This window comes from Pipistrellus hanaki (genome assembly GCF_964339955.1).
Source record: "Pipistrellus hanaki genome assembly, chromosome: 3".
Classification (NCBI taxonomy): Eukaryota; Metazoa; Chordata; class Mammalia; order Chiroptera; family Vespertilionidae; genus Pipistrellus; species Pipistrellus hanaki.
In genome coordinates this window covers 42,583,076-42,610,866 of record NC_140505.1, presented here as the reverse complement: position 1 = coordinate 42,610,866, position 27,791 = coordinate 42,583,076, and the positions used below count along the sequence as shown (strand labels likewise).

Genomic DNA, 27,791 nt, shown 5'->3' with positions numbered 1-27,791 from the left:
TATATGCTCTTTTTCTCCTCATTTGGAAGAGTCAGTTTTTGATCCTGAGCTACTGTAAGTAAAATTGTCCTCACAGATTAGCCCTGGAACTAGTGAGGTGCTTTAAACTATCTTATTATTTCTAAAGTTATCTCTGAATCAGAAGTACCTAATTATGGGATGTCTTTAAGAGCAAATAGCAACATAATTTCTCTCTTGGACTATTGTGATAGTCTATTGGTCTCGTTTCCAGTTTGTCTTAATCAGAAGCTGTTTTCCATATTGCTAAAAATGTGACGATGCTTTTAAGTGATAAACCTGAAAATATTGTTCTTCTAAACTAGATCACACTTTTAGATTCAAGCGACATAAGTCAAAAGTTCAATTGCCATAAATTATGAAAAGAATGCATTGGAAATTTATCAAGATATCTTAAGGGACAGTGAAGGGCAAAGAAAGAGCAGGGATGCAGATGCGCTAAAGAAATGAAGATGGAGATTAGAATGTGTGCAGACCTCTTGCTCTTGGTTGCTTTAGGCTTCCTTTTGTTACAGTAAAACCTTCGTATAGCAGAAAATATGACTGCCATATAGCCTCTCCCCAAAAGGGAGAAACAGACCAAACTCTCTTGGTTGCAAATTTATAAATTTCTGGGAGGAGATTACCTTATAGTGTTCGGCAGTTTTTTTTTTTTTTTACTATATAGATGAGTTGGGGGCACAAGAAGGAGGATGTCCTAGGAATCATTTCAAGTCATACATACAAATCCAGTGGGGGTTAGCATAAATCTTAAAACATCTCTTATGGTCCCCCAGAGCTCTAATTCCTGTGTATGGTATCTAAATTTCTCAGTGATATAATTCCTTCATTCTTTTCCAGTCTTGTCTCCTATGGTCCTTCTGCTCTCTCCTAGCTCACCTTCCTGTTAAGTGAGGTCATCTGCCTTGGGCCCTGAGTGTCCTGCATATGCCAAGAATGCAAGGCCCTGACTTCCCATGACTTGGGCCATTTCTCAGTGTTGTGCTTGCAACAAGCAACCTTGAGAGATAGTTTCTCCTAGGACAAAGAACAGATTGTCTCCACTAGATATAAAAATGGCAATCCCCCACAAGATCAGTATTCCTCCCCTGTAATGCAATTGACTGCATGTGCAGACATTCATCTAGCACACCCTGCAGAGCAGGGTAACCAATGCATACTCATGCTGCCTGCTTGCTGTGAGGTGAGTCTCTTGTCTTCTGTTAGCATCAGTGAAACAATAATATGCTAGTTTGTTAACTTGCAAGTAGGAAGAACTCCTGGACTCTGCACAGCACCCCAACAACTTCATCCAGACCACACCATATGCAGACCTGGTTTTCCATTTAAGTCATATCTCAATGCTTCCCCCCCCCCCCCTTATTGATTAAGATATTACGTGTGTCCATATGCCCCATTGCCCTCACCCCCCTCATGTCTGTGCCCATTGGTTAGGCTCATATGCATGCATACAAGTCCTTTAATTGATCTCTCCTCCTTACCCCCACCCTCCCTTACCTTCCCTCTGAGGTTTAACAGTCTGATCAATGCTTCTCTCTCTCTAGACCTGTTTTTGTTCATCAGTTTATGTTGTTCATTATGTTCCACAAATGAGTGAGATCATGTCATATTCCTCTTTCTCCAACTGACTTATTTTGCTTAGCATAGTGCCCTCCAGGTCTATCTATGCTGTTTCACATGGTAGGAGTTCCTTCCTTTTTACAGCAGCATAGTATTCCATTGTATAGATCATGCCTCAATATCTAATGAACCATATTATTTTTCATGCATTTTGTCTATTGTTGCCACTCTTTTGGGATATCATTCCCCCTTTTTGCTACTTTATTACATTTGTGAACTTAGATGAATTTAATCATGAGAAACTCAACTTCTCATTTACAAACTAAGAATATTTTCTATCTTGTATTTTTTGGGAGGGAGACCATGAAGGACCTACTTAAAAAATTATTAAAGACATTGCTGAAACTCTCCTGTGACTCACTCTATTGTCTTTCCCAGAAGAGGAAATTATTTCTGCCTCTGAGCTCCCACAGAACTCAGTGCATAGTTCTTTCATAACACTTTGTCACATTAATTAAATTTTTTACAAATATGTTTCCCCCTAGACTAAGCCTTGGAGGGACAAAACTGCTTTTTATCCTTTTTGGTATCTTTAATAACTATCAGAGTGTCTTGTGCAGAACAGGTGTTTAATCAATATTTGATGAATTCATTTGATTTATTAATTAAAATAAAGAACAGGAAATTACTCTATAATTTAGCACAGGTGGAATGAAGACTCCGCATCTCCTGTGAATAGTCCCTTGAGAAGGAGCAAGTGGGGTGGTAGTGAGGAGTGCTCTAGCCTAGCCACAACATAGAAGCTTACACACTTATCAATTTTTATGATGCCATTTTTAAGAACTCTGGTTAAGTTGACCTCAAAAAAGAATAACTAGCAAAACCCAAATTGTGCTCTATTGCACATTACTTCCTTTAACTCTTCAACTGGTCTTCTTAACAAAGAGAATCTTATCAGCTTAGGAAAAAATGCTGCATGCTGAACATGCTTCTTAAAAGTCACAGTACATATTAGCATATTAAAGCTATGAGAAGTACTATACTTGAGATAATCTATTTATTTTATTATTAAGAAAACAAATTCATTTGCATAGGTCAAGAGGTTTTTTTTTTTGTGTGTGTGTGTGTGTGTGTGTTTTATTTAGCTCACTTCTATCATTGCCCTGTGACATTTTTTCCCCATTTAATATCAATTAGAGAAGCCCTTCTTGAAAAAGTGTAGGGAGCTGATGGAGAGTCATAGGAAGTAGAATTATTAGAAACTTTGAGGGGAAAGAAAGAGTCTAGTATGATTCCAAAGTGTTTATTTTGCTTTGTTTTTGGTAGAGAAGAAGATGCCCTGTAGGGAGGGGAGTGTAACATGCACGTATCAATATTGAGTCTATTGTGTTATATCACTGTGGAATGCAGAATAGATAGGTGGAAATATGGGTCTAGCTATTACTTGAGAGTGTTACCAGTAAAGATTTGGGGATCATTAGATATGTAAGTGAACTGGGAGTAGATCACACTGAGACAGAAATGAGAAGCAGAATCTGGGGCAACACAAGTATTAAGGATTAGGAGGAGGAAGAATTCACTGGTGTCCTAGAAGTTAAGAAAATGGAAGAGTTTAAGAACTGGGGTGTAAATATTGTCAAGTTCCACAAAGATGTCAAGAGTGATTAGAAATGGATAAAGGTCTCTTGGATTTGATAACTCAGAGTTCATCAATTTCCTAGAGGTACATGCAATTACTAAGAGGTGGCGGGATCAGAATTAAGATAGTAAGAATGAGGTGAGAATGAAGTGGAAAAATAAACTTAGACCATATTTTCAAGAAACTTAATTCTGCAGAGAAGAAGAAAGAAAGCTAGAATATAATTGGCCATTCATGTGTGTGTATGTTCTGCATTCTATACACTTCATGAGCGTGTCTATAGGTTAAGAAAGTGAGGGAACTGTGCAGAAGAGTGAGGGAGCCATTGTTTATAATAGGCTATTTTGGCTATGTTAAGGATTTTGGAGTTCATAATGATGCTATTGTAGTAATCTGGTTATTATTTAATAGGAAAGGAGTAAATGGGAGACTAGATAGTAATATAGGTGTGACTTTTATACAGCTTTGCTAGTTTAACACTTTCCAAGTCCTCTCCACTGATTAATGTGGGAAGGCACTAGACTAGGGGTGTCGAACTCAATCAGAGAAGGGGCCAAAATCTAAAATCCAGCCTAAATCGCGGGCCGAATGGTTTACTGAACAGTCATAAACTGACAATGTCATAAACTGACAGCGGAGTGCAGTGATGACAGCGCGGTGCGGGCCACATTGCAAGGCCTGGCGGGCTGGATTTGGCCCGCGGGCCTTGTGTTTGACACATGTGTACTAGACAAAGGCAGTTTAGACACATGCCCAGTAGAGTGTCAGTGACCTGAGAAGGTGTTTCTTTGTCAGTCACACCTGGGAACAGGTGATTGGCCAGAGGAGCATGGCCATTGTAATATTTAAATTTAAATTTCTGAACAAAGGGAGTTTTCTCTCTCTCTCTCTCTCTCTCTCTCTCTCTCTCTCTCTCTCTAAATATATTTTGTTTGTTTGATTTTTATAGAGAGGAAGGGAGAGGGATAGAGAGCTAGAAACATTGGTGAGAGGAACATTAATCAGCTGCCTCCTGCACACCCCCTACTGGGGATGTGCCTGCAACCAAGGTACATGCCCTTGACTGGAATCCAACCCGGGACCCTTCAGTCTGCAGGCCCGACCCTCTATCCACTGAGCCAAACCGGTTAGGGCTGTTTTCCCTTTTTTTTTTTTTTTTTTTTGGCTCTTGGCTCTCTCCTTTGCTGCTCATGCCTGATTCCTGTTGCAGGCGATATGTTCCTCTGCATTTGCCCATGTGGCTCACGCTATGTGGGCTTCACACAATGGGCTAATGGACTTTATTTATTTTTTTAATATATATGTTTTTATTATTGACTAGAGGCCTGGTGCACGAAATTCGTGCATGGAGGGAAGGGGGTGTCCCTCAGCCCAGCCTGCACCCTCTCCAATCTGGGATCACTCGAGGGCAGTCGGACATCCCTCTCACAATCCAGGACTGTTGGCTCCCAACTGCTCATCTGCCTGCCAGCCTGATCACCCCCTAACCACTCAGCCTGATGGATGCCTAACTGCTCCCATGTCAGCCTGTTTGCCCCTAACTACCCTCCCCTTCAGGTCTGGTCACCCCTAACTGCCCTCTTCTGCAGGCCTGGTCACTCCTAACTGCCTTCCCCTGCAGGCCTGGGTCCTGCCCAACTGCCCTTCCCTGCAGGTCTTGCCAACCCCAACTTCCCTCCTCTGCCACCTGGTCACCCCTAACTGCTATCCCCTTGCAGGCCTTATCCTTCCCAATTGCCCTCCCCTGCTTGCCTGATCACCCACAACTGCCCTTCCTTGCAAGCCTGGTCCCTCTCAACTATCCTCCTCTGCTGGCCATCTTGTGGTGGCCATCTTGTGTCCACATGGGAGCAGGATCTTTGACCACATGGGGGCAGCCATCTTGTATGTTGGAGTAATGGTCAATCTGTATATTACTCTTTTGTTAGATAGGATAGAGGCCTGATGCACAGTGGGGGCCAGCTGGTTTGCCCTGAAGGGTGTCCTGGATCAGGGTGGGGGTTCCCTTGGGGTGTGGGGTAGCCTGGGAGAGGGGCCTGTGGTGGTTTACAGGCCAGCCACACCCCCTGACAACCCAAGTGGAGGCCCTGGTATCTGGAATTTATTTACCTTCTACAATTGAAACTTTGTAGCCTGGAGTGGAGCCAAGCCTCCTGCTTGCTTCATGACTGCAGCCATTTCTGTTGGTATTAGTTTACCTCCTATAATTGAAACTTTGTAGCCTTGGGTGGAGGCTTAGGCCAGCAAGGGCAGGTGGAAAGCTTGGCTTCCTCCGTTGCTGGGGAAACTTAAGCCTCCCTCCTGCTCTCTGTGGCTGTAGCCATCTTGATTTGGTTTATTTGCATACTTTCTCTGATTGGCTAGTGGGCATGGCTTGTGGGTGTATCGGAGGTATGGTCAGTTTGCATATCACTTCTTTATTAGATAGGATTTGAGAGAGAGAAACATCGACTTGTTGCCTCCCACAAGCAACCCAACTTGGGTTTGTGCCTTGGCTGGGAATCAAACCAGCAACCTTTTGCTGCATAGGATGATGCTCAAACAATTGAGCCACACTGGCCAGAGCATAACCTTTAATTAGCTTGATGGTGAACTGGACCTGACAGCAACATGGACACTTGTCCTTCTTTTGGCTCTACTGAAACCCCAGCTGCTCCTCTTTCAGGGCCATAGGACTTTGGAACCTGAGAAATGTAACCCTACACCAATAAAAGAAAAACCCACCCAATCTCCCATATAAATCTTAGAAAATTCTTTTCTGAAGATACTGTAAGAATCCCATTCTTACTATTGAGGGAGGAATTTGATTTCTACAGTAACAGTACCAAGAGCAATAGAAAGCCATTGGAACTCTTCGAGCATAAGTGCCATAATTGGGTTTGTATTTTTAAAAGGCCTTCTTCTTGTCTCTCAGGTATCCATTTAAAATGTCTTTTCTAAGGGTAAGATTAGAATGGTGGTAGTATAGATGGAAAGAAGTAAATTTGAAAATTGTTCAAGAGGTTGAATCAATATGATTTTGATTTCTTTCTTCTACTTATCTTGCAAAATGAATCTACTCAAGTGCTCCCAATATATTTGTTTAAGTTGTACATCCAGCTGAAATCAGCCAGAAAGAAAAGAGGAACATATCGACCTTGAATTCATGGGCTTTTAAATAACCTTAATTATATTGCATGCTGTGTGTGACTATTCCTATGACATATGCTTCTTACTGCATAGTTAATATATTGTTTTACTATAGACCCCTTGTAACTATTTGGGAGTGAGTTATAAAATTTCTAGAGGAGCTAATAATTTAAGCCAGAAGGAGTTAAGCTATTCTGTGTCTTAATTGTTTTCAATTAGCTACTATTTCTATTTTATGTGTGTATTTGTATCCTAGCTCTTTCAATGTTAGCTTAAATCACTGTACAGAAATCATATAGCCTGAAAATAATAATGGGATGAAGATTTTGTCTTGGTGTCCCCTATTAGCCACTAAAAAAGAATAATACAATTAGTTGCATGATTCAGAGTAGTTATTAGCACAAAAGAACAAACAGTGAGCAAGATGTTTTCAGTGGTTCTTTCTAGAATAGATTATGTAATGATAGAAATAATTTAAGCCATTGGGGAGATGTCTTTAACCAATAGAGAAGACCTATGTGGAATATTTGGGTTTTAAGAGAGGAGGATAATAGCAATAAACAGGGAGCAGAAGGTGGAATTGTCATCCAAAGTTTCAAAGGAGAAAATTTATAAAAGCAACCCAAAGAGAAATTGACTAAAATCAGCATTAGGAACATATTAGATATTAGAGATAATTTTATTGTAAACAACACTCTCACCCCCATCTATGGTAACAGAGTTTCAGAGTAAACTTCTTTTTATTTTTTATTGATTTTTTACAGAGAGGAAGAGAGAGGGATAGAGAGAAACATCGATGAGAGAGAATCATTGACCAGCTGCCTCTTGCACTCCGGATGTGCCGGCAACCAAGGTACATGCCCTTGACCGGAATCGAACCTGGGACCTTTCAGTCCGCAGGCCGACGCTCTATCCACTGAGCCAAACCGGTTTCGGCCCAGAGTAAACTTCTTATACTTGATAGAGAGTCTTCTGTATAACTTATTAAGTCATCCTTTCCTGCTATGCCCTTGATGAGAGTATCAGCTTAGGCACTTTGGTTGCAAGAAACACAAACTAATTTGGTCTAATATAAACATAACTTATTATAAGCCTTTATGTGTATCTCATGAAACCTCAAAGTATAAAAACAAACTAAAGCAGGAACTACAGAGAGCTCTGACAGTTTTCCCTTCATTTGTCTACTCTGTGTGCTCTGCTGTTTGACTCTATGGTGAAATAACATTGACACTTAACTCCTAAATTTTATAGAAAACAGTTCTGATGGCAAATAAACCAGACTTCTTCTATGTCCCAATTCTAACTTCTCAGATGGCACTGTATCTGTATGTTCTGGTTTTTACTCACAAATAATTAGAAGGAATCTACACTTTAGGATATATTAACTATGTAGTGAGAAGCATATACCATATGAATAGCCACACATAGTCTACTGTAATCAAATGTGAGGTCACATGCACACATGTGGCTGGCAGGGTCCTTTCTCATGGAGGTGTTGAGAGAGCGGCTCTAAGAGGAAAGGGGGATTATTATGAGGTGGACTGATTCCAAGGAAATGTGGCCTAATAAGTCATTTTGGTGTGAACTCCATTCATGTCTGAGAGGTTCTTCCCCTTCCCCACACCCAGCCTGACCACTAGCAAGGTCTTTAGCTCATATACGTAAGTAGATCGAGAGGTAGGTCTTAATTTCTTGCGCCAGATAGTTCAAGGGCCTGGCTTCCTTTAGAGAAATAGCTTGGATTGTTGGCTATTGATAATGGCATTTCTAGGTGAGGTGGTTAAAAAGCGACAGAACTATGGGACTTCTTTTAAATCGGGGGGATGAGATTGTAATTATTTTTTCATCTTAAGCAGCAGTCTATATCACTGCTATTTCTTAAAATAAATATGTATTAACTTATATTTAGGCCTTTTGTCTCCTCAACTGGTTCATGTGTTACAAAATGTTGACTCCAAATTCATGACTTTAGGTTTGAGAAAGCCTTCTACTTCACAGACACAGAATATATACTTTCATTATACCACTGTTTGCTATTTGTATAAAAGTAAGGATTCAAGTATGTGATTTTGTGTGAATGTTAATCAACCATTGCTGGAAAAACAACTCTAGTACATTATCTGTTGAAGGATCAATGCTGCCACTTACATATATGAGGGACAGCTTTACAGTTCTCCCAGTGAGTATTATGCTGACCCTATTTGTCTAAATCTGTAGGTTGCCAAATGTTACTTATGTTTTTATGGAGTACACAACCAGAAAAAAATCATAATACATGAAATACTTAATACTCTTCTGAAAACCACACACACACACACACACACACACACACACACACACACACAAAAAAAAAAAAAAAACACCTGTGTTTTTTTTTTAACTTTAATGAGTAACATCAACCTATACTGTTAGAAGACAGTGCCTATATTCTATAAAGAAAAGAAAAGATGGATCAATAAATGATGGATCACTGATATGAGGAATATTAGCAAAAATGTAAGTACTTTGATCACAAATACTATTTCAAATGGCTTATTGAACCAGTTTTTAATGTCCTCAGCAATATGCGCATTCTGGATCTATATTTAAAACTATCTCATTAATTTTAAGCCATGAAAGTGCCTTCCTAGGTCTCTTACTAAATATTTATGTGCAAGTATGGAGAAAGGGAAAGAGACTAATACCTCAGTGAAGATCTTTTCTTCCAGGCACTGTGCCAGTTATATACAATACATTGGGAACAAGGCAGTGGTGGCCCTTTTGCTGTTGAAACTTGCAGTCTTGGGAGAGAAACAAAAATTAAATAGAATCAATTAAGTACACAAAAGCAAATGTTCCGGAAAGCACCAGGATGCAGAGCAATATTAGGGGCTATTAGGCATCCCTTCTGTTCAGGATTGGCAGAAGTTAGAAAATAATGGGCATTAAAACTCTTAAATAGGTTTTAGCACAACTTTCAATGAGTTGAACTGACCTCATAACTATTTCTCATAATTAATAGGATCCCAAATTCACTGTAATTGCTCATGTAGTGATTTAGTTAGAGTTGAGAAAGCAACCCAATGGTAGTCCATAGGATTACAGATCTTTGAAAAGTAATGGCTTCTTAAATGTTGCTATTTTGCCCAGTACAGCCGATTTCTCAGTTTTTATAACTTTTTCAGGACACCATACTCTTTTCCTCTTATCTCCTCCCTAACAACAACTCATTTTAATCCTTCTAGCTCATTGACTGCTTCTTTTTCAGGCTCTTTTAAGGGGATTCTTCTCTGTTCCAGCTCATATTGCTATACTTTCCTCTTGGCCAATGGTTCTCACTCAGAGGTGATTATGCCCAAAGGGCATACTTAGCAATATCTGATACATTTTGATTGTCACATCTGGGGAGGGTGCTCCTGGCGTCTAGTGGGTAGAGTTCAGGAATCATGCTAAACATTCCTGTACAGGACAGCTCCCCCACAAAAAGAATTATCTTGCTTCCCTTGTTAATAGTGCTGAGGTTGAGAAACCCTCTAACTTTTATAAACTAAACTTTTTCCTTAGATGGTCTTATTGAAACCCTCATTATTTATACCAGTTTGTACTTAAAACTCACAAATTAATATATCCACTCTGGATATCTCTCCTAGACTTAAGTCTTGCATATTCAAATAGTATTTCTATATTTTCAGTTGCATTTCTAATAGAAATCTCAGTTCCAAATCTGAATTCTGTTTTTTCCTTAAACCTGATCTTTCTTACGTGTTTTCCTTTTCTATTGCTGGTACCACTTAAGCATCCAGCTTCTCAGGCAAAAATCCAAGGGTTATTTTTTATTCCTCTCTCTTTCTCAACTGCCAAATTCTTTCCCAGACATCTATTCCAAGTTACCTTCTACCTTCAATATATTATCTAATCTAACCACTTCATATATATATATATATATAAAAATATATTTTATTGATTTTCCACAGAGAGGAAGGGAGAGAGATAGAGAGCTAGAAACATTGATGAGAGAGAAACATCGACCAGCTGCCTCCTGCACACCCCCTGCTGGGGATGCGCCGGCAACCAATGTACATGCCCTTGACCAGAATCGAACTCGGGACCTTTCAGTCCTCAGACTGATGCTCTACCACTGAGCCAAACTGTTTTTGGCACCACTTCTTATATTTTATCGCAGTCCTAATTCTATCCTTTGCAATACAGAAATACTTATTCTCAAAATAGCAATTAGAGTGGACTTTTAAGAAACAAATCAAATGAAGTTTCTTCCCTAATATCACTATAATAAAATCCCTCCTAAATGTTATCTACAAGGCATTATGTGAATTGACTTCATTTCCTGTATTTCTATCCTTTTTGAAAAAAGTGGAAATACTGGACTTCTTGCCTTTTCTTTTTAACCTTTGTTTTTTAGTAGTTTGATTATAATATGCTTAGGCATGATTTTGCTTCTGTTTATTTTGATTGGGGTTCAGTGAACTTTTAAAATCTAGTAATTTGTGTTTCTTATAAAATTTGGAAAATTTATAGTCGTTATTTCATGGAGTGTTTAATCTCTTCTCTTTCTCTCTCTCTTTCTTTCTTTCTTTCTTTCTTTTTTTCTTTTTTTCTTTCTTGGACTCTGGTCATATCTATTTTAAATATTATGCTATTTGCCCTCTGATCTATGAATGCATACATAAAATCCTAGGCATGTACTAGTATGTATAGGATTTTCAATCTTTTTATCTCCCTTTTTCGGATTTGATACTTTCTATTGATTTACCTTTAAATTCTCTGATCTGCCCTTTTTCATCTCTATTCACTACTAAGCCCATCCTTTGAAATTTTTCTTTCAAGTATTATATATTTTAATTACAGAATTTTCATTTTTTTATAGTTTCTTTGTCTACTGAGATTCCTTTTCCTATAATTTATTCTCAGCACATGTTCCTTTTACCTCATTGAACATAGTTGTAATTGCTGCTTTAGAGCTCGTCTGTGTTTATTCTAACATCTGGGGCATCTGGAGTTGGTCTTACTTTATTATTTTATCTCTTGAAAATGGGTCACATACTGATTCTTCATATGTTCAGTAATTTTGGATTGTCTCCTGGATGCTGTAAATGTTATGTTATGGTGACTCTGGATTCTATTATATTCCTCCAAAGAGTGTTAATATGTTTGACTTTGGAGAAAATGAACTTGATTGGACTTAAACTGTCAACTGTGTCTCTTGGGCAGTCACTGCAATTTTAGTTCTTTCATCCTGAGCTTGCCAATAGCTGGGCTGCTATAAGATAAGGTTCAGGAGTCAACAGAGATTTGAGCAGTTTACACACAGAAGTTGGGATTCTTTCTCACTGGCCCTTCCTTTCCCAGTATTTCCCCATTTCTTTCCAGTAGCTGTGATTGCTCTGATTGATATCTTTTAGTTCTTCAGTCCTGAATGACTATTAGTGTTTTTATTTTTATTTTATTTATTTATTTTTTAAATATATTTTATTGATTTTCTTAGAGAGAGGAAGGGAGAGAGATAGAGAGCTAGAAACGTCGATGAGAGAGAAACATCGACCAGCTGCCTCTTGCACACCCCTTATGGGGAATGTGCCCGCAACTAATGTACATGCCCTTGACCAGAATCGAACATGGGACCTTTCAGTCCGCAGACCGACGCTCTACCGCTGAGCCAAACCGGCTTCGGCACTATTAGTGTTTTTAAATTGGAATTTAATCACTTTATACATGAACTGTCCCCAGGCTAAAAGCCACAGATGAGAAGATAATCCTATGCTTCTCCCTTCTTCCAAATATTGACTCCCTTTTATATATATATTTAAAATTTATTTTTAATAAATTTATTTATTTTAAATATATTTAAAATTTATTAAAGAGAGGATAGGAGGGAGAGAGAGAGACAAATGTCTATGTGAGAATGCAACATCTACTGGCTGCCTCCTGCATGCCCCCTAACATCAATTGAGCCCTAAATCCAGGCATGTGCCCTGACCGGGAATCAAACTGGCAACATTTCTGTACACAGGACAATATCCAACCAAGTGGGCCATACCAGTAGGGCTTCACTTCCTTTTAGAAGCTTTCTTCTTTTGTTCATTCTCTAAAGCTTTCAAGACATTTTTTAAAATTTTTATTTTGTGCAAAGTTAGTGGTTGCTCTGTGTGAATGGCACTGCCATATTGCAGCTGGAGCTCTTGTTGTTTCTTGGACATACCAAGTTTATTCACTACAGAGCAGGAAACTTGAGCAGCCATTAAAAGAGTATTTTGAGACCCCTCATTTAGTATCAAGTCCTTTTAAAGCTCTGGAATAAATCAAAAAAGAAAGTGGTATATCTGGTGAGCATTTAGTATTTTATGAATTTAACAGTCATCTAGCAAACCTAAAATATATCTTAATCTCATTGTGTTTACCAAGGGCCCTTTCCTATGTCAACCATCAATAAAACTGGTATGTGCTACAAATGTAAAAATCCTGTAAGTTGACTATGGGAGAAATAAATGTTTGAAACAAAAGGAGAATGCATATTGTCAACCAGCAGTCCCATTTTAAAAGTCTATTTTAAAAATTATAAAATAAAGCATCGCTACAGAAAACCCTTGGATTTAAGCATATTTGACCTGTGGCAGTTCATTGCTATTATTATTATCGAAGGTCAGATTGTCTCATGTTTGCCAGTAGAAACCTTTCTGATATGAGCTAAATTCTGTCCCCTACAAAAGTCCTAAGTTGAAACCCTAACTCTCAATCCGACTATTTGGGAGATAGGACCTTTATGGAGGTAATTATGGTGAAATACAGCCATAAGAATGGGCTTTAATCCAATGTGACTGGTGACTTTATAAGAAGAAAGACACCAGACAGTGCCATGTGAGGACATGAGAAAAGGGAGCCATATATAAGCCATGGAGAGCGGTCTCAAACTTGCCAGTATCTTGATCTTAGACTTCCAGCCTCTAGAACTGTGAGAGAATAAATTTCTCTCATTTAAGCCACTGGTGTGTGACTTTCTAATGCCAGCACAAGCAGGCTATCATAGCTCTTGAATGCTTTTGATATGATACTGGAGTTATTTGATAGTTTCTTTGCTATCTGGTGTACAAGAAGTTTCAGCTGGTCTGCATTCTTATATATTTCATTCCCCTAAGGTAGAGTGAGTCATTTTTGTAGGAAGCACTGATTTCTTCTTGAGAGAAATTATATTTCAAGACCATCATCTAGGCTTGAGGAATGCCCTTTGCCATTTGGTTAGTCATTGTTCTAGCTATTTTCAGTGATGCTAGGAAATATATATTTATTGAAGGTAAATTTCTTCATAATTTCATATTGATACTTCAAATTCAAAATCACAGAGTTTTACCTAACCTCTTCTTTATTAGCCCTGTATCTTCTTTCTCCCACACTTAAAAATCCTAATTTTCAAGGATACAGTTTAGATTTAGACAGTAAGTCTTAGGAAATAAGAAAGTGAGTATTGCATAATTGTTTGTTTTGAATTTGAGATTGCTCTCACAACTGTTTTAGCTTACATGAAATATACATTTTATTTGTCCTGAGTTTCTCTTCAGGGCTTACATTGTTAACAATATTTATTATCACCATCTTTCAAATCCTTTCATTCCTTTTGATTTTTCAGAACTTATTTTCTGTCTTCTATTTTTTTTTTAATGCATAACCTTCATGTTGATTGCCTCCTGTGTTTCTTCTAATTTAGTCTTCATTTCAGAATTTTTTATTTCATCTTTAATTACTTCTTGAATTCTATATCTGAGATTTTCTCATAATTTTGATTTATGTTGTTCTTTCATGTTTTGTGTCATTATCTTTTAGCTTGTTTTGAAATAGTATGGTTTTATCTTTGATCTTTTCTTGATGGGGAATGTCTTTTCTGACATGTTTTCTTTATGGGGATATTATTTTGTTCTTTATTCTCTTTTTTTATTATAATAGTTTGATGTGAAATTTGACCTATTTTATTGTTGTTCATTTTATATGAGGTTAGCTTTTTTTCTGAAAATTTAAATCGAGGATGGCTTCAAAGTAGCTTTTCTAACTTTATAGAACTTTCTCTTCTGTTATTTTTGTGTAATATTTAAAAGTATGGCTGTTTGTTTTCTGAAATTCTCTGAATTTATTTCCCCTCCCACATTATTCTAGACCTTTTCTACCTGTCTCTTAGATGCATCCTCTGTTGAATTTTGATTCCACTTCTAGGATTTTCTTTCCTGTGTGGGGTTCTTCCCTGGAAAGGAGCCTGCTGGATCTATTTAGAGATTTCGTAGGGGTCTGGCTTTCTCCTGCTCATTCACTCCTTTCCATCACTGGGCCTTCGCATACATTTAATAATCAAGATGGAAAAACACTCCAGGTTTCAGCTGGTATTCTCAAATTAGCCTTCTGTGTTTTCCTGTGAATTGCTGTTGGTTATTTCGGGGTTCTTTTGTCTCCGGGTTCTTCAGACAGTATCCTACTGCTTTATCCTTCTCCCTCCTGCCCAGAGTCTGCCTCGGGAGTATTATGGTATGTTGTTTAGTTGTCTTTTCTAGACTTATTTCCCCTTCTATATGAAGATCTGGAGAGAGTGGAAACTGTCACCACTACCACCACCTTTCCACAATGCCTTCTCAATGATCCAGTTTTAACCCTTCTAGAACAACACACACAGATAGATGGCCATAACAGTTTTGTCCGCTGGTTAACAGAAAGGAAGGCATAATAACCAATACTGCAGTTTCTTGGTGAGAAATGATAAAAAAACACACACAAAAACCCTCCCACAGTTCTGGTTGGGGGCCCCTTTCAGCAAGGCACCTGCTGTTTTATGTTTAATTTCATTTATTTTCAGTGCTTTAATTCTTGTGGCGTTTGATTTCATTGTTCAGAAGCATGACTGCTGTTGAGAAACACGACTATTGCCTTTGAGCCTGGGTTGTGTACTCTTTCTGTTTCATAGCATCCTTAGTTGTGCCATGTTTTCTGAAGTCAGGCTTTGAAATATTTTTAAAACGTGTCTTGTTGCCATATAGTATCTGTTTGGATTCCATCTGGCTTTGCTTTCTTATGATGCTTGTTCTTTTTACAACAGGAGAACTGTAGCCTGGGCTCTTTGTCAGCAAGCATCTTTTTAATATCCTTTGTGGTTATGCTGAGAATAAAATGTAAGATAGAATCCTTTCCCTGAGGAGGTTTAGTTCATCTCACCTGTCTTTTGGGTTGATTCAGGAAGCAGTCGAACTAGTTTCTTGCAGACTTTTTTCCCCATTCACTGCAACCCAAATTCAAGTTACTAAAGCACGTGTCATAGTTGATGCTGTTGAAAATGTGCTGATTAAACATAACTGATCTCTAACTTACAGTCCTGATTTGTTTTGGAGTTTAGTTTTATGTTGTCATTTCCAGTTTCCAAAGTGTATAAATGAAAGTCTGGATTAATCCACACAGATTCTCATCAACTTGAAGAATGTATTTGTTCTAAATTGTCTAAATTGCTATCCATGTCTCAGAGTTCCTGAGACATGAAGGTCTCCCTCCTGACTGTCTTTAGAATAGCAGCCAGGCCAATTTGTAGCATCTTTCTAAGTGTACTTTCTCACTTAAATTTTTATATAAAAAAACACAGCAATGACAACTTTATAACTTGATATTTTAGCCTAGTTTATTTATTAAATATAACTCCTTTGATGGTTCCTAACCTAAAATTTATTTTCTTGCAACTTAGCAAACTGACTTCTTCGAAAAAAAAATTAAAAATGGCTGGTTAGGGCTCTAGACGAACCATGTATAGACTTAGGACGATTGTTTTCCTCCCAGTAGAGGGATTGTGAAGAAGACAGTGTGGGAATCATTGCAAACACCACTTTGTAGTATGTGGGTGTGTGATGTTGGGCAGTGTTCAGAGCTTCTCTATGTGTCTATTTCCTCATGTGTAAAATGTGGTAGTAATGGTCCCGGCGCCCTGGAGTGATTTCAGATGTCTTATCTTACCAGAACTACCCTGTTTCCCCGAAAATAAGACAGTGTCTTATGTTAATTTTTGCTCCCAAAGATGCGCTAGGTCTTATTTTCAGGGGATGTCTTATCTTTCCATGTGCTAGGTCTTATTTTCGGAGGATGTCTTATTTTCGGGGAAACACGGTAACTTTTGGAAATGTGATTCTGAGGCCGACTCTGTGTGAAAAAGTAGGAAGAGTTTGAAAAGTGGCTGTTATGTGTATGTATTTGTGTGTATGTATAAGATATATTTGCTGGTCCAAAGTTAGTCAATAAAGGGCTAATAAGGGAACTGTGAAACTTTCCAGAGATCAAGTGCTACAAGTCTTCTTCCTACCCTAAAATAAGGGAGTAACTGTATTATATTAGGCATTGTAAAAAACAATTGTTCTAAGCTTTATATAAAACACTGGTAGCCTGGGACCTTCCTCATGATGCCCTCATCAGGATTATCCTTTTTAGGTGCTGCTACATGTTTGTACCTTCTCCTTCCTTCTCTAGCATACCTGCTATGTGTAAAGGTGCTTGCTCTGGGACCCTATCCAGGGAGTGAGGTGCTTGCTAATCATATTAGCCAAAATTTTAACCACAACTATTACATATGTTTAATAATTTAACAGTTTCTGAATATGCTTAAAAAACTAAAAGGTGCTTTTTAAAAAAATTTGAATTTATTGAGGTGACATTGGTTAATAAAATTATATAGGTTTATATAGGAGAAAAAGAAATATCACATAATCTCACTCATTTGTGAGATATAAAAAACAACATAAACTGATGAACATAAATAGATCCAGAGCCAGAGAAACATCGAACAAACTGTCAAACTTCAGAGGGAGGGCGATGTACGGGGGTGGGGATGGTAAGAGATCAACCAAAGGACTTGTATGCATGCATATGAGCATAACCCATGGACACAGACAGTAGGGGGGTGAGGACATGTGCATGGGGATGGCCTGGGAGAGGTCAATAGGGGGAAAAGGAGACATATGTAATACTATATATAATACTTTAAACAATAAAGAATTAAAAACAAACAAACAACAATAACAACAAAATAAAGTGCGTATGCATAGAGTATAAAAAATTGTATAGGTTTGAGTGTACAATTCTATGACACATCTGTATATTGTATTGTGTGCTCACCACCCAAAGTTATAAGAGTTGTCTCTAGCAAGCTAGGTGATGAGAAGAATATATGATGCTGGATTTAGGCCCATGTGGGGGTCTTGATTCATATCATGTTTGCTGATAATCACTTATTCACAAGAAGCACAAACATGACGTTGAAAATGAGAAATCAGGTGAAGATTTTTTTTACCTTTATCTGATTGACAAAATTTGATTTGATTTCCTCAAGAAAAACAATTGTTTTAGCCCATATACTTCTCTATACTATCTTTAGTGCAAGTAATTTTAGCTGGGTAAAATAAGCAAAAATAAAATTTCTTTATTTAGCTATGTACTTACATAGTAGTTAATTTGTTTTATATAGTCTATTTGTTAATTAATTAATTGAGTGGACATACTTAATATTTGATCAAAAAGTTAATAAAATATTGCAAAGAGTTAATGGTTGAGAATATTTTGTTTCATGTTTAGGTTCACGAACAAGAGATAAATATTTTAATAGCAAGTGCTTTGGTAAATCACTTCCTTGCATAGAACACAAGCTCTTTTTTTAAAAAAAATATATATATATATTTTATTGATTTTTTACAGAGAGGAAGAGAGAGGGATAGAGAGTTAGAAACATCGATGAGAGAGAATCATGGATCAGCTGCCTCATGCACGCCCCCTACTGGGGATGTGCCCGCAACCAAAGTACATGCCCTTGACCTGAATCGAACCTGGGACCTTTCAGTCCATAGTCCGATGCTCTATCCACTGAGCCAAACCAGTTTCAGCAGAACACAAACTCTTTATATGCAGTGCTGTGCTGATTATTAATGCCTGACATGTAATATGTAATGTTTGCTAAGTGAACAGATAATTATTCTGAAAAATCTTTTATGTTTTCCAGGACCTGATCTTCAGGTTTGTGTATCCAAAAAACCTACATGTTGCACCAGGAAGATGGAGGAAAGGTATCAAATTGCAGCTCGCCAAGACATGCAGCAGGCGCTTCAAGCATCCAGCTCTACATTAAAGTTTCTAATATCTCGAAATGCAGCTGTTTTTCAAGGTAAATTTATCTCGAGTTAGGACACTAAAGACAAGCCTTGTTATGTAATCTGCCTGTCGTCATTTTATTGGTAAACTCAGCTATATTTCCTTCTCTGTCTTTGTATATTATTTTGGTATAAATGAAGTTTTAACTTTTTTGAACCTTCACAAATTGTTTCTAAGGCCAAATCAATATATATATATATATATATATATTGAGTTGGACTAGGGCAGTGGTTGGCAAACTCATTAGTCAACAGAGCCAAATATCAACAGTACAACGATTGAAATTTTTTTTGAGAGCCAAATTTTTTAAACTTAAACTTCTTCTAACGCCACTTCTTCAAAATAGACTCACCCAGGCCGTGGTATTTTGTGGAAGAGACACATTCATGGGGCCAAAGAGCCACAGGACTAAAGAAACTGTTTTGTTAATGAAATGGTCCTTGGAAATATATGCCCTTCAATGATTCTTCCAGGTCCCCAATATTCTGATCCATGGATTTACTTTAATGTGAATGGACATAATTATTAAATTTTATTAAAATATTTGATAACATAAAATATCATTATCTTTAAGTGTGTAATTGTTTTTAAAAATCTGATTTTAAGAAATATTTGTCTAATATTTCCTCTTGTAACCTCATGTGGTTCTCAAAAGAACTCAAGTATGATATATCAATGTGCAAACGAGTCTGATAAATAGTAAAGTAGGAACTATTAATTAGATGTTTAAGGTTCAGCTAAGATCAGAACTCAACCTTAATTCAAACAATATGTTTATATATAAAATTAATGGCTTATGAAATTACAAGGCACATTACAAAATAGATGATTTTTTCCTTACTTTAGTCATCTCCTCTATAAAATTCCTTATTACTATAATAAAAATAGCTTAATTTATTTTCCGCTTATAAAGCATTAGCTACTCAGTATATGATTGGAACAAAAATATTTATATTATATTGCTTTTCAAATAAATTTATTGCTTTTGTTCAGTGCAAAACATAACTTCTGTTAGGATTTCTTTTTAATAAGTATATTAATATCGATCTAAATAATTTGTGCTATGTTTATATACAGAACTAAATCACAAAGCTGATTCATTTTTTAAATTATACTATATATTAAATGAAATGAATACATAAATCAGGATAAAATTTGAATTAAAATGTAGTTCATGATTAATTGATGATTTTTTTTAGAAACTATAAAATGTCAGATTTTAAGGTGTTATTAATTTAGTGGTTCTTTTAGATATGTTAGAAAACAATGTTATTTCTGTTATGGAATTTAATCATGTACAGTTGTTGGAGGAAAGCATATTGATATGCTTTTTAAGCAAATACTTGTGATTTGAACTGGCTGAACTAGACACACAGACAGCTGTGGAGTGATTTTTTCCCCTCATGAACATGATAGCATGTATAATATGCAAAATACATTTTAGAGATAAATAGACCAGTTTATCCAGAGCAAGGGGTTGTAGATGGGAATGGTGGATCACATGCTTGAAAAGGTGAGTTGGACTCATTTGGAAAAAAAACTTAAACATCAACTTGATTTAGTTCTGTGAAAAATACCTTTGGAATTATACTGAATCTGTAGATTGGTTTGAGTAGTATGGGCATTTTAGTGATGTTAATTCTTTCTGTCTGTAAGCATGGTATATATTTCAATTTATTTGTATTTTTAATTTCTTTATTGTCTTGTCTTACAGTTTTATAAGTACAGATTTTTTTTACTTCATTGATTGAATTTATTCCTAGGTATTTTATTCTTTTTGATGCAATTATAAATGGGATTGTTTTCTTTATTTCTCTTTTTAATAGTTTGTTATTGGTATATAAAAATGCAACTGATTTCTGAATAGTAATTTTATATCCTGCTACTTTTCTGAATTCATTTATCAGTTCTAATAAATTTTTTGGTATAATCTTTAGGGTTCTCTCTCTATATTATTATGTCATCTGCAAATAATGACAGTTTTAGTACTTCCAATTTGGATGTCTTTTTTTTTTTCTTGACTGATTATTGTGGCTAGTCCTTCTAATACTTTGTTGAATAAAACTGGTGAAAGTGGACATCCTTGTCTTGTTCCTGATCTTAAAAGAAAGCTTTCAGCTTTTCACAACTGAGTAAGTTACCTGTGGGTTTGCCATATATGCCCTTTATTATGTTGAGGTATGTTCTCTCTTTTCCCACTTTGCTGACTGCTTTTATTATAAATTGATGTCCCCCCCCCCATGTCATCCTGTCTCTTTATTTTTTAATTTTTATTTTTTTCCCTTGTATATATTTTATTATTTTTTTTTATTTTATTGATTATGGTATCACATAATTGTCCTCATTCCCTGATTCCCATCCCAAACCCCTCTCTACATGTGCCCCCAACCCCCTGTTGTTCATGACCACTGGCTAGGCCCATATGCATGCACACAAGTCCTTTGATTGATCTCTTCCCCTTACCCCCACCCTCCCCTACTTTCCCTCTGAGGTTTGAGAGTCTGATCACTGCTTCTCTTTCTCTGGGTTTGTTTTTGTTCATCGGTTTATGTTGTTTATTACTTCCTCTAGATGTGTGAGATCATGTGATCCAAGAAATACCCTTGTAAGAACCTAAACTGCGACAAGCCATAATGGTTATGCTGAGAGGCAAATGAATCAGTCTGTAGTGAGTTCCTTTCTGGGCCGACAGTTCTTTTGAGTCCCAATTCCAATGTCAAACAGTTTGACATAAGGAACTATTTGATGTTGGGTTTTGTTGAATGTTTATTCTTCATCCAGTGAGACCTTTACTTGATATGTGGTGTATCATCTTAATTGATTTGTGGATATTGGTGTACTGTTGGTGGGTTTGTAAATTTGTGCGACTACTATGGAATATAGGATGGAGGTTCCTCAGAAACTTAAAAATAGAACTATCAAAGGATTCAGCCATTCCAGTTCTGAAGAAATCTTAAATGCTAATTAGGAAAGATATATGCACACCTGTGTTCATTACAGCATCATTTATAACTAGAGACCTGAGGCATGAAATTCGTGCAAGGGGCTCGGCTCTTGAAGCTCCAGCTTCATCCGAAGGACATCCAGTCTAATTATCATATTATGCTTTTATTATTATAGATAGCCAAAATATGGAAGCTACCCCAGTGCCCATCAATGGACAGTTGGATAAAGAAGGTGAATACTAGCCATAAAATAGAATGAAATCTTACTATATGGTACAGCATAGATGGACCTAGAGAGTATTATGCTAAGTGAAAAAAGTCAGACAGAGAAAGATAAATACCATATGATTTTATTTATATGTGGCATCTAATGAACAAAATAAATGAAAAAAAAAAGTCATAGATACAGAGAACAAGTTAATGGTCACCAGATGGTAAGGGGGTTGAATAATTTTTGAAAAGGTGAAAGGTATCAAGAAGTATAAATTTCCATTTATAAAAATGGTCATGACATGTAAGTAAAGCATAAGGAGTAGAGCCAATCTATATATAAAAGCCTAATATGCTAATTGTCCCTCCGACCAGTTGACCATTTGACCAGTTGCTATGACATGCACTGACCATCAGGGGGCAGATGCTCTGACCAGTAGGTTAGCTTGCTGCTGTGATTCAGCTGATTGCGACTGGGTCAGATTGGCTGTACATTCCCTGGAGCCCTCCTACGGTCTCTCCCCAGCTGTCCGGTCCCTCCCCACCCAGTCCCGATGATGCACTGGTAGGGTCCCTCAGCCTGGCCTGTGCCCTCTGGCAGTCTGGGATCCCTTTAAGGTGTCAGAGAGCTGGTTTTGCTCTGATCCCCATAGACCAGGCCAAGGAACCCCAGTGCACCGATACTCTAGTAATGTAATAATGTACATTACTCTAGTAATGATACTCTAGTAATGTAATAATGTACATTGGGTACTAGACTTAACAGGTGATCAATTCATAAGGTATTAAATGTCTAATCACTGTGTTTTACACATGAAACTAATATAATGTGTGTCAACTGTAATTGAGAAATAAATTTTAAAGAATTAAAAAAAATCATTAACTTGGGTTTGAGAGAGTCTTTAAAGATTTTTGAACAGGGAAACTTAATTATGATTTCCTCTCTTTTAATATGAATCCTAAATCCCTCAAGTAAGAATATATGATTGAAGAGAATCACTACAAAGCAAACCTAATTTATTTTGGATAACAGTGTTAACTAACTAGGCAAAAGGAAGTGCCAACAGTTATTAACACTTAGGCATTATTTCAATATTGGTAGAACATTTCTTCTGTCTTGAAAGATATTGTAGCAAACTTTTCACATGTTCTTGGATAAATTGATTAAAATAGAGAAAATTGAGTTCAAAAGATTGGGAAAAACACAGACCCTGAATCACTTATTTATACTTTTAGGCTGCTGAAAGATTTTGTTGATATTGCCGTAAGTTTGGTGATAACTACCTAAGTACTAGAAATATATGTGGTCGTCTCTATCTACCAGAGTGGCAGGTACTTTTATGTAAATTTAAATTTTATTTTTCTGTTTAATAAATTGTATGTGCTGGATCCAAGGGGTTCAGTTTTGATATTTATTTAGGTATTAATCATAAAAATGAAAATGGGAGGGACTGGACTTTCTTATATGTGATTTGTTATAATCAAATATTGTTTTCTCTCTTTGTGGAATGTTGAATTTTTTTTTTTTTTTTGAGAATTCTGAGAAGGCAAGGCAAACTTAGAAAAAATTTGCCTAAAGCCTAATTTTACTGGAACAACTTATAAGAAGAATAACTGTTTTTAATTTAATGAACGGAATAATAAGTTGTTTAGGCTTATTTCCATACAAACAAGTTTAAATATATACACTAAAAGTAATTTTAGAAATCACATTTACTCTATGATAACTGAGCAGGGGCTACTTTTATCAATAAGTAGAATGCCCTCCATCTATTTTCTGTGCAATTAAATATCTGAAAACAATTCAAAGTCATTATTTTTCTAAGAAGAAAGAATCCAAGCACATTTTATTTGGAAACAAGTCTAATTGAGAGAAATTTAATGGGGAAATCAGTTCACTTCTCAATTGTTTTAAGTAGATTTGCTAAATTTTGATTTTAAAATATTTCATTTATGTCTTCTACTTCAGCAATATTAAACTGTTTTTTTTTAAGTGGTATTCTGGGTTATGAAAGATTTTTGATTGGGATACAGTATGGTTTCTTCTGTCATGGATCTTATGGATGCCCATGGAAATACATTTTTGAAGCAACTCTTTAGATTTTGCTGATGGAGACAATCACTTGGGTCTCTAGATTTAGTGAGCCCCATGTTTTTGTGAGATGAAGGGATTTTTTTAGAGAGAGAGCAAATAGTACTGGCAACTGGTTCGTGAGGACACAAGGTTATCCTGTGTCCAGTCCACATTCAGCTCTGGGATTCAGCACTGGATGATATATACCAGTGGGGTTGGCATCAGCCTACTGCGACAACTCTTCCATTTTTTTCTTTTAAGGAATTGGTTGGTGTGTGTATGTTTTTTTTAAAAGTCATATATGTATATATTTTTACACAAACAGAACAACAAAACAAAGATACGTTTTGGAAGGACCCATAATTATGACTTGGGGATTCACTCCATCGTAAGGGTAGTCATTCATGCAGCGTGCAGTGTTCTGTCAGATAACAGGCACAAACTGATGTCTGTTGCTGTTCATGAGGAAGCAGTGCTGTTTGCACAGGGACTTTGTCACAGTGCAGACAAGTGTTCTTCATCTTCAGGGACTTAATTGTTCATGATTAAAGTAGAGCAGCTATCGAAACTGGTTTGGCTCAGTAGATAGAGCATCGGCCTTCGGACTGTGAGGTCCCAGGTTTGATTCCAGTTAAGTGCATGTACCTTGGTTGTGGGCACATCCCCAGTATGGAGTGTGCAGGAGGCAGCTAATCAGTGTTTCTCTCTCATCGATGTTTCTGACTGTCTATCTCTCTTCCTTCCTCTCTGTAAAAAAATCAATAAAATATATTAAAAAAATTAAAGTAGAGCAGCCTGAGAGTCGTGTAAGTTTGTTTCTCTTCATCTGTTTTACTATGAGTTGGGATTGACTGCTTTAAAAATATTTTGAAAGTATTCCTTGCCAAGTTTTTATTTATTTCTGCACTAAAGTATGGTGTGACTTATGAAGAAATACTGGAAGTTGACAGAGAATATGTAACCTGCTGTGAAAAAGTAACTCTCATCCAACTTTCAAGTTTTTAAATCTCCATTTCAATGAGATAATAGTTTAGTTTTTAAAATTTAACACTATAAATTTTCAGCATCACTTTCAAAAATAAAATGAATGACCACTTGGAAGAACATTATTGGAACCATTTTTTTTTTAAACATTGGCAAGATAAGGTTAATAAATTATATATTTCTTTTAAGATATACCTTTTCCTATTTCTTCATCTTCAAGTAGCTCAAATATTTTAAAACTATGTGGTAGATACTAATTTTTTATTCTGGAAGTTTCAATTTTTCTATAAAAATTAAAAATATATATTATTACAAAAGTTTGAGTGACAAATGATATTTAGCACAGGAAGGATTTAACATATTTATTAATTATTTCATTCTCTTAGCTAATCAACTTTTCAGTTTTTGATTGAAAGTACCGGAAAGATTGACAAGATTGTCCTCTTAGGTTGAAATACTAGATTTAGGAATTTAATAAAAATGTATCCCTATTTTTAATGCAAGGTAGGAATATGTTCAAAATTAAATATATTTCAAAAGCAGGTGAATTAAGGATGAGGATATAATTAATGGATTGTCCTCCTTCACACTAACAGATATTAGCTACTGTAAAACTAGTTTAAAGCATGTGTGTTTGTGTGTGTACACATAGTTAAAGGCATAAGGCTATAGCGAATATTTGACTATAGTAAGATATAGGTGAATAAATGGATTTATATTTAGCATGGAATACTTTATTCTCATTTGGTTCACAGAGGTGGACAATATTTAAAATTATTCCCCGGAAGAGCATTATGTAGAAGGATAAAGGAATAATGCTATTCCCAACACTGAGACTTATCTGGTCAAAAATCCAATGGTAAGAGAGCTGGTAGCCTTAGGCTGGCAGTATTGAGGAGACTTGTTTATTTTTCCTTTTTGCTAGCACCTAGAGCAGATACTCAATAGATGTAATTAAATGAACCGCATGAGCCCAGCTGGTGTTGCTCAGTGGTTAAGCATTGACCTATGAACCAGAAGATCCTGGCTTGATTCTCAGTCAGGGCACATGTCTGGGTTGCAGGCTTAGGGGTCCTGTAGGAGGCAGCCAATTAATGGTTCTCTCTCATCATTGATGTTTCTTTTTTTCCCTCTCCCTTTATCTCTGAAATCAATAAAAATACACACTGAGTGGCCGGACTATTATCTCTGAACGCATAATAATCTGGCCACTCAGTGTACTTATGTATAAGGGAAAGCTTGCAATCTTGATATGTCAAGGGACCAGGAGATAGTCCCCCCAGCCTCTAGCTAGTAAGTCCTCTGCTTCTTTCTAACTACCCACAATGCAGTTTTTATACACGGGAAAATGCTATTTTAAATTCCCAACTCTGTGGTCGGTCTACACTGAGTGGCCAGATTATTATGCATTTAGAGATCATGATAATCTGGCCACTCAGTGTATATTTTAAAAAAATGAACTGCATGAAGAAATGAAGAAATGAATGGGACTTAGCAGGAAGATGGTTCTGAAATAAAATGACAGATTCCCTCCCTCGCTGCCTTCATTCTTTTTTCTTTTCTTTATTTCTCTGTTGATGCTATAAATATATCTGTGAAACACCTACTGTGTGCCAGCACTGTCAGGTGCTTGATTGTACAGAGTCCAAAATTCATATCTATTTTATTTTCATTGGCCCCTTCACACTTCTAGTATGCCAACATTGATTTATTGATTTTATGAACTAGAAAGGGGCACATTATAGTGTTTCTGTCAGTGGCATTCCTTATAAATGTGATTACAGCTATTTTCCCATTCAATTTTAGGCATGGGTTAGTGTGTTGACAGCTATCAATGTTATTGGTCTTTATCCAACTGTCCTTTATCTCTGAAATGTTAAAACTTTTTTCTTTTTGGCCCTAGCTGTTTTTGCCCAGTGGTTAGAGCATTGGCCTGTGGACTGAAGGATCACAGTTGCAGGCTCAATTCTAGGCCAGGTTGGGGCATGTGCTGCCAGTGACCAGTCGATGTGTCTCTCTTATATAGATGTTTCTCTCAGTCTCTCCCCCGCCCTTCCATTCTCTCTAAAAAAATCAATGGAAAAAATATCCATCGGGAGGATTTAAAAAAAATGTTTGTTTTTTTAAAATCTGTATCAGCAGGCTTCTATTAATTATGAAAATAAGTGATTTCCCTATATTATACATAAAAGTTGCAAGAGCTTAAATTACTTTTCAGCTAGAAATAAAGGTTGCTTTGAAGAAAGCATTATCTACAGTGGAAAATATTAAGTATAAATTGTACACTGGGTTTATTTTGTAAAATTCATTTTTAAAAATTTAAGAAGTAAATTTTTAGTTGTTTTAAAAAATATATATTTTATTGATTTTTTTACAGAGAGGAAGGGAGAGGGATAGAGAGGTAGAAACATCGATGAAAGAGAAACATCGACCAGCTGCCTCCTGCACACCCCCCTACTGGGGATGTGCCTACAACCAAGGTATATGTCCTTGACCGGAATCGAACCAGGAACCTTTCAATCCACAGGCCAATGCTCTATCCACTGAGCCAAACCAGTTCCAGCACTTTTAGTTGTTTTAATTCTGACTTATGATAGCTTATAATATCACATATTGCCGTGGCAATCTTATCTAGAAAGCATAGTAACCCATTGACAGTAGGCTAAATAATTTTTCTTGATTTTATATTAAACACAATTTCAGTTCAGTCTTTTCAATGCAAGAACTGTACATTTATTGACTAGAAGAGTTGACATTTCATCAGATAGTTCTTTCTCTTTTCATTTTTTTTGCTCAATCCACCTATCGCCCTATCCAACCCCACATCTGTCAGCTGTCTCTATTTTGCATGTTAGTTCATTGAATCTGATCATCTGATTCTTTATCATATTACAATATGGTTATCTTTATATTAGTTTAATCTTGTTTTTGCATAAGGGATCAAAAGGAATGACTCTCAAAAGCTACTTCTGCTTTGAGTAATGGAAGGGACATGTGAGTAATTAAAACTAGCTATGTTTTTGAGATTTATCTTTCCCTCTATCTCTTATTCATCCATGTAACAGTATTTATAAAATTTCTCTTTATA

General features: G+C 36.5%; 1 protein-coding gene across 3 annotated transcripts in view; it reads left to right on the top strand.

Moving 5' to 3' along the window:
* GPC5 (glypican 5) overlaps positions 1-27,791 on the top strand; it is a 1,228,272-nt gene that overhangs the window by 20,688 nt on the left and 1,179,793 nt on the right. For all 3 annotated transcript variants that reach the window (XM_084876722.1, XM_084876723.1, XM_084876724.1), the window contains exon 2: positions 18,342-18,503. In XM_084876722.1, coding sequence (XP_084732848.1) covers positions 18,342-18,503 — 162 coding nt within the window. The remainder of the gene's footprint in view (positions 1-18,341; positions 18,504-27,791) is intronic.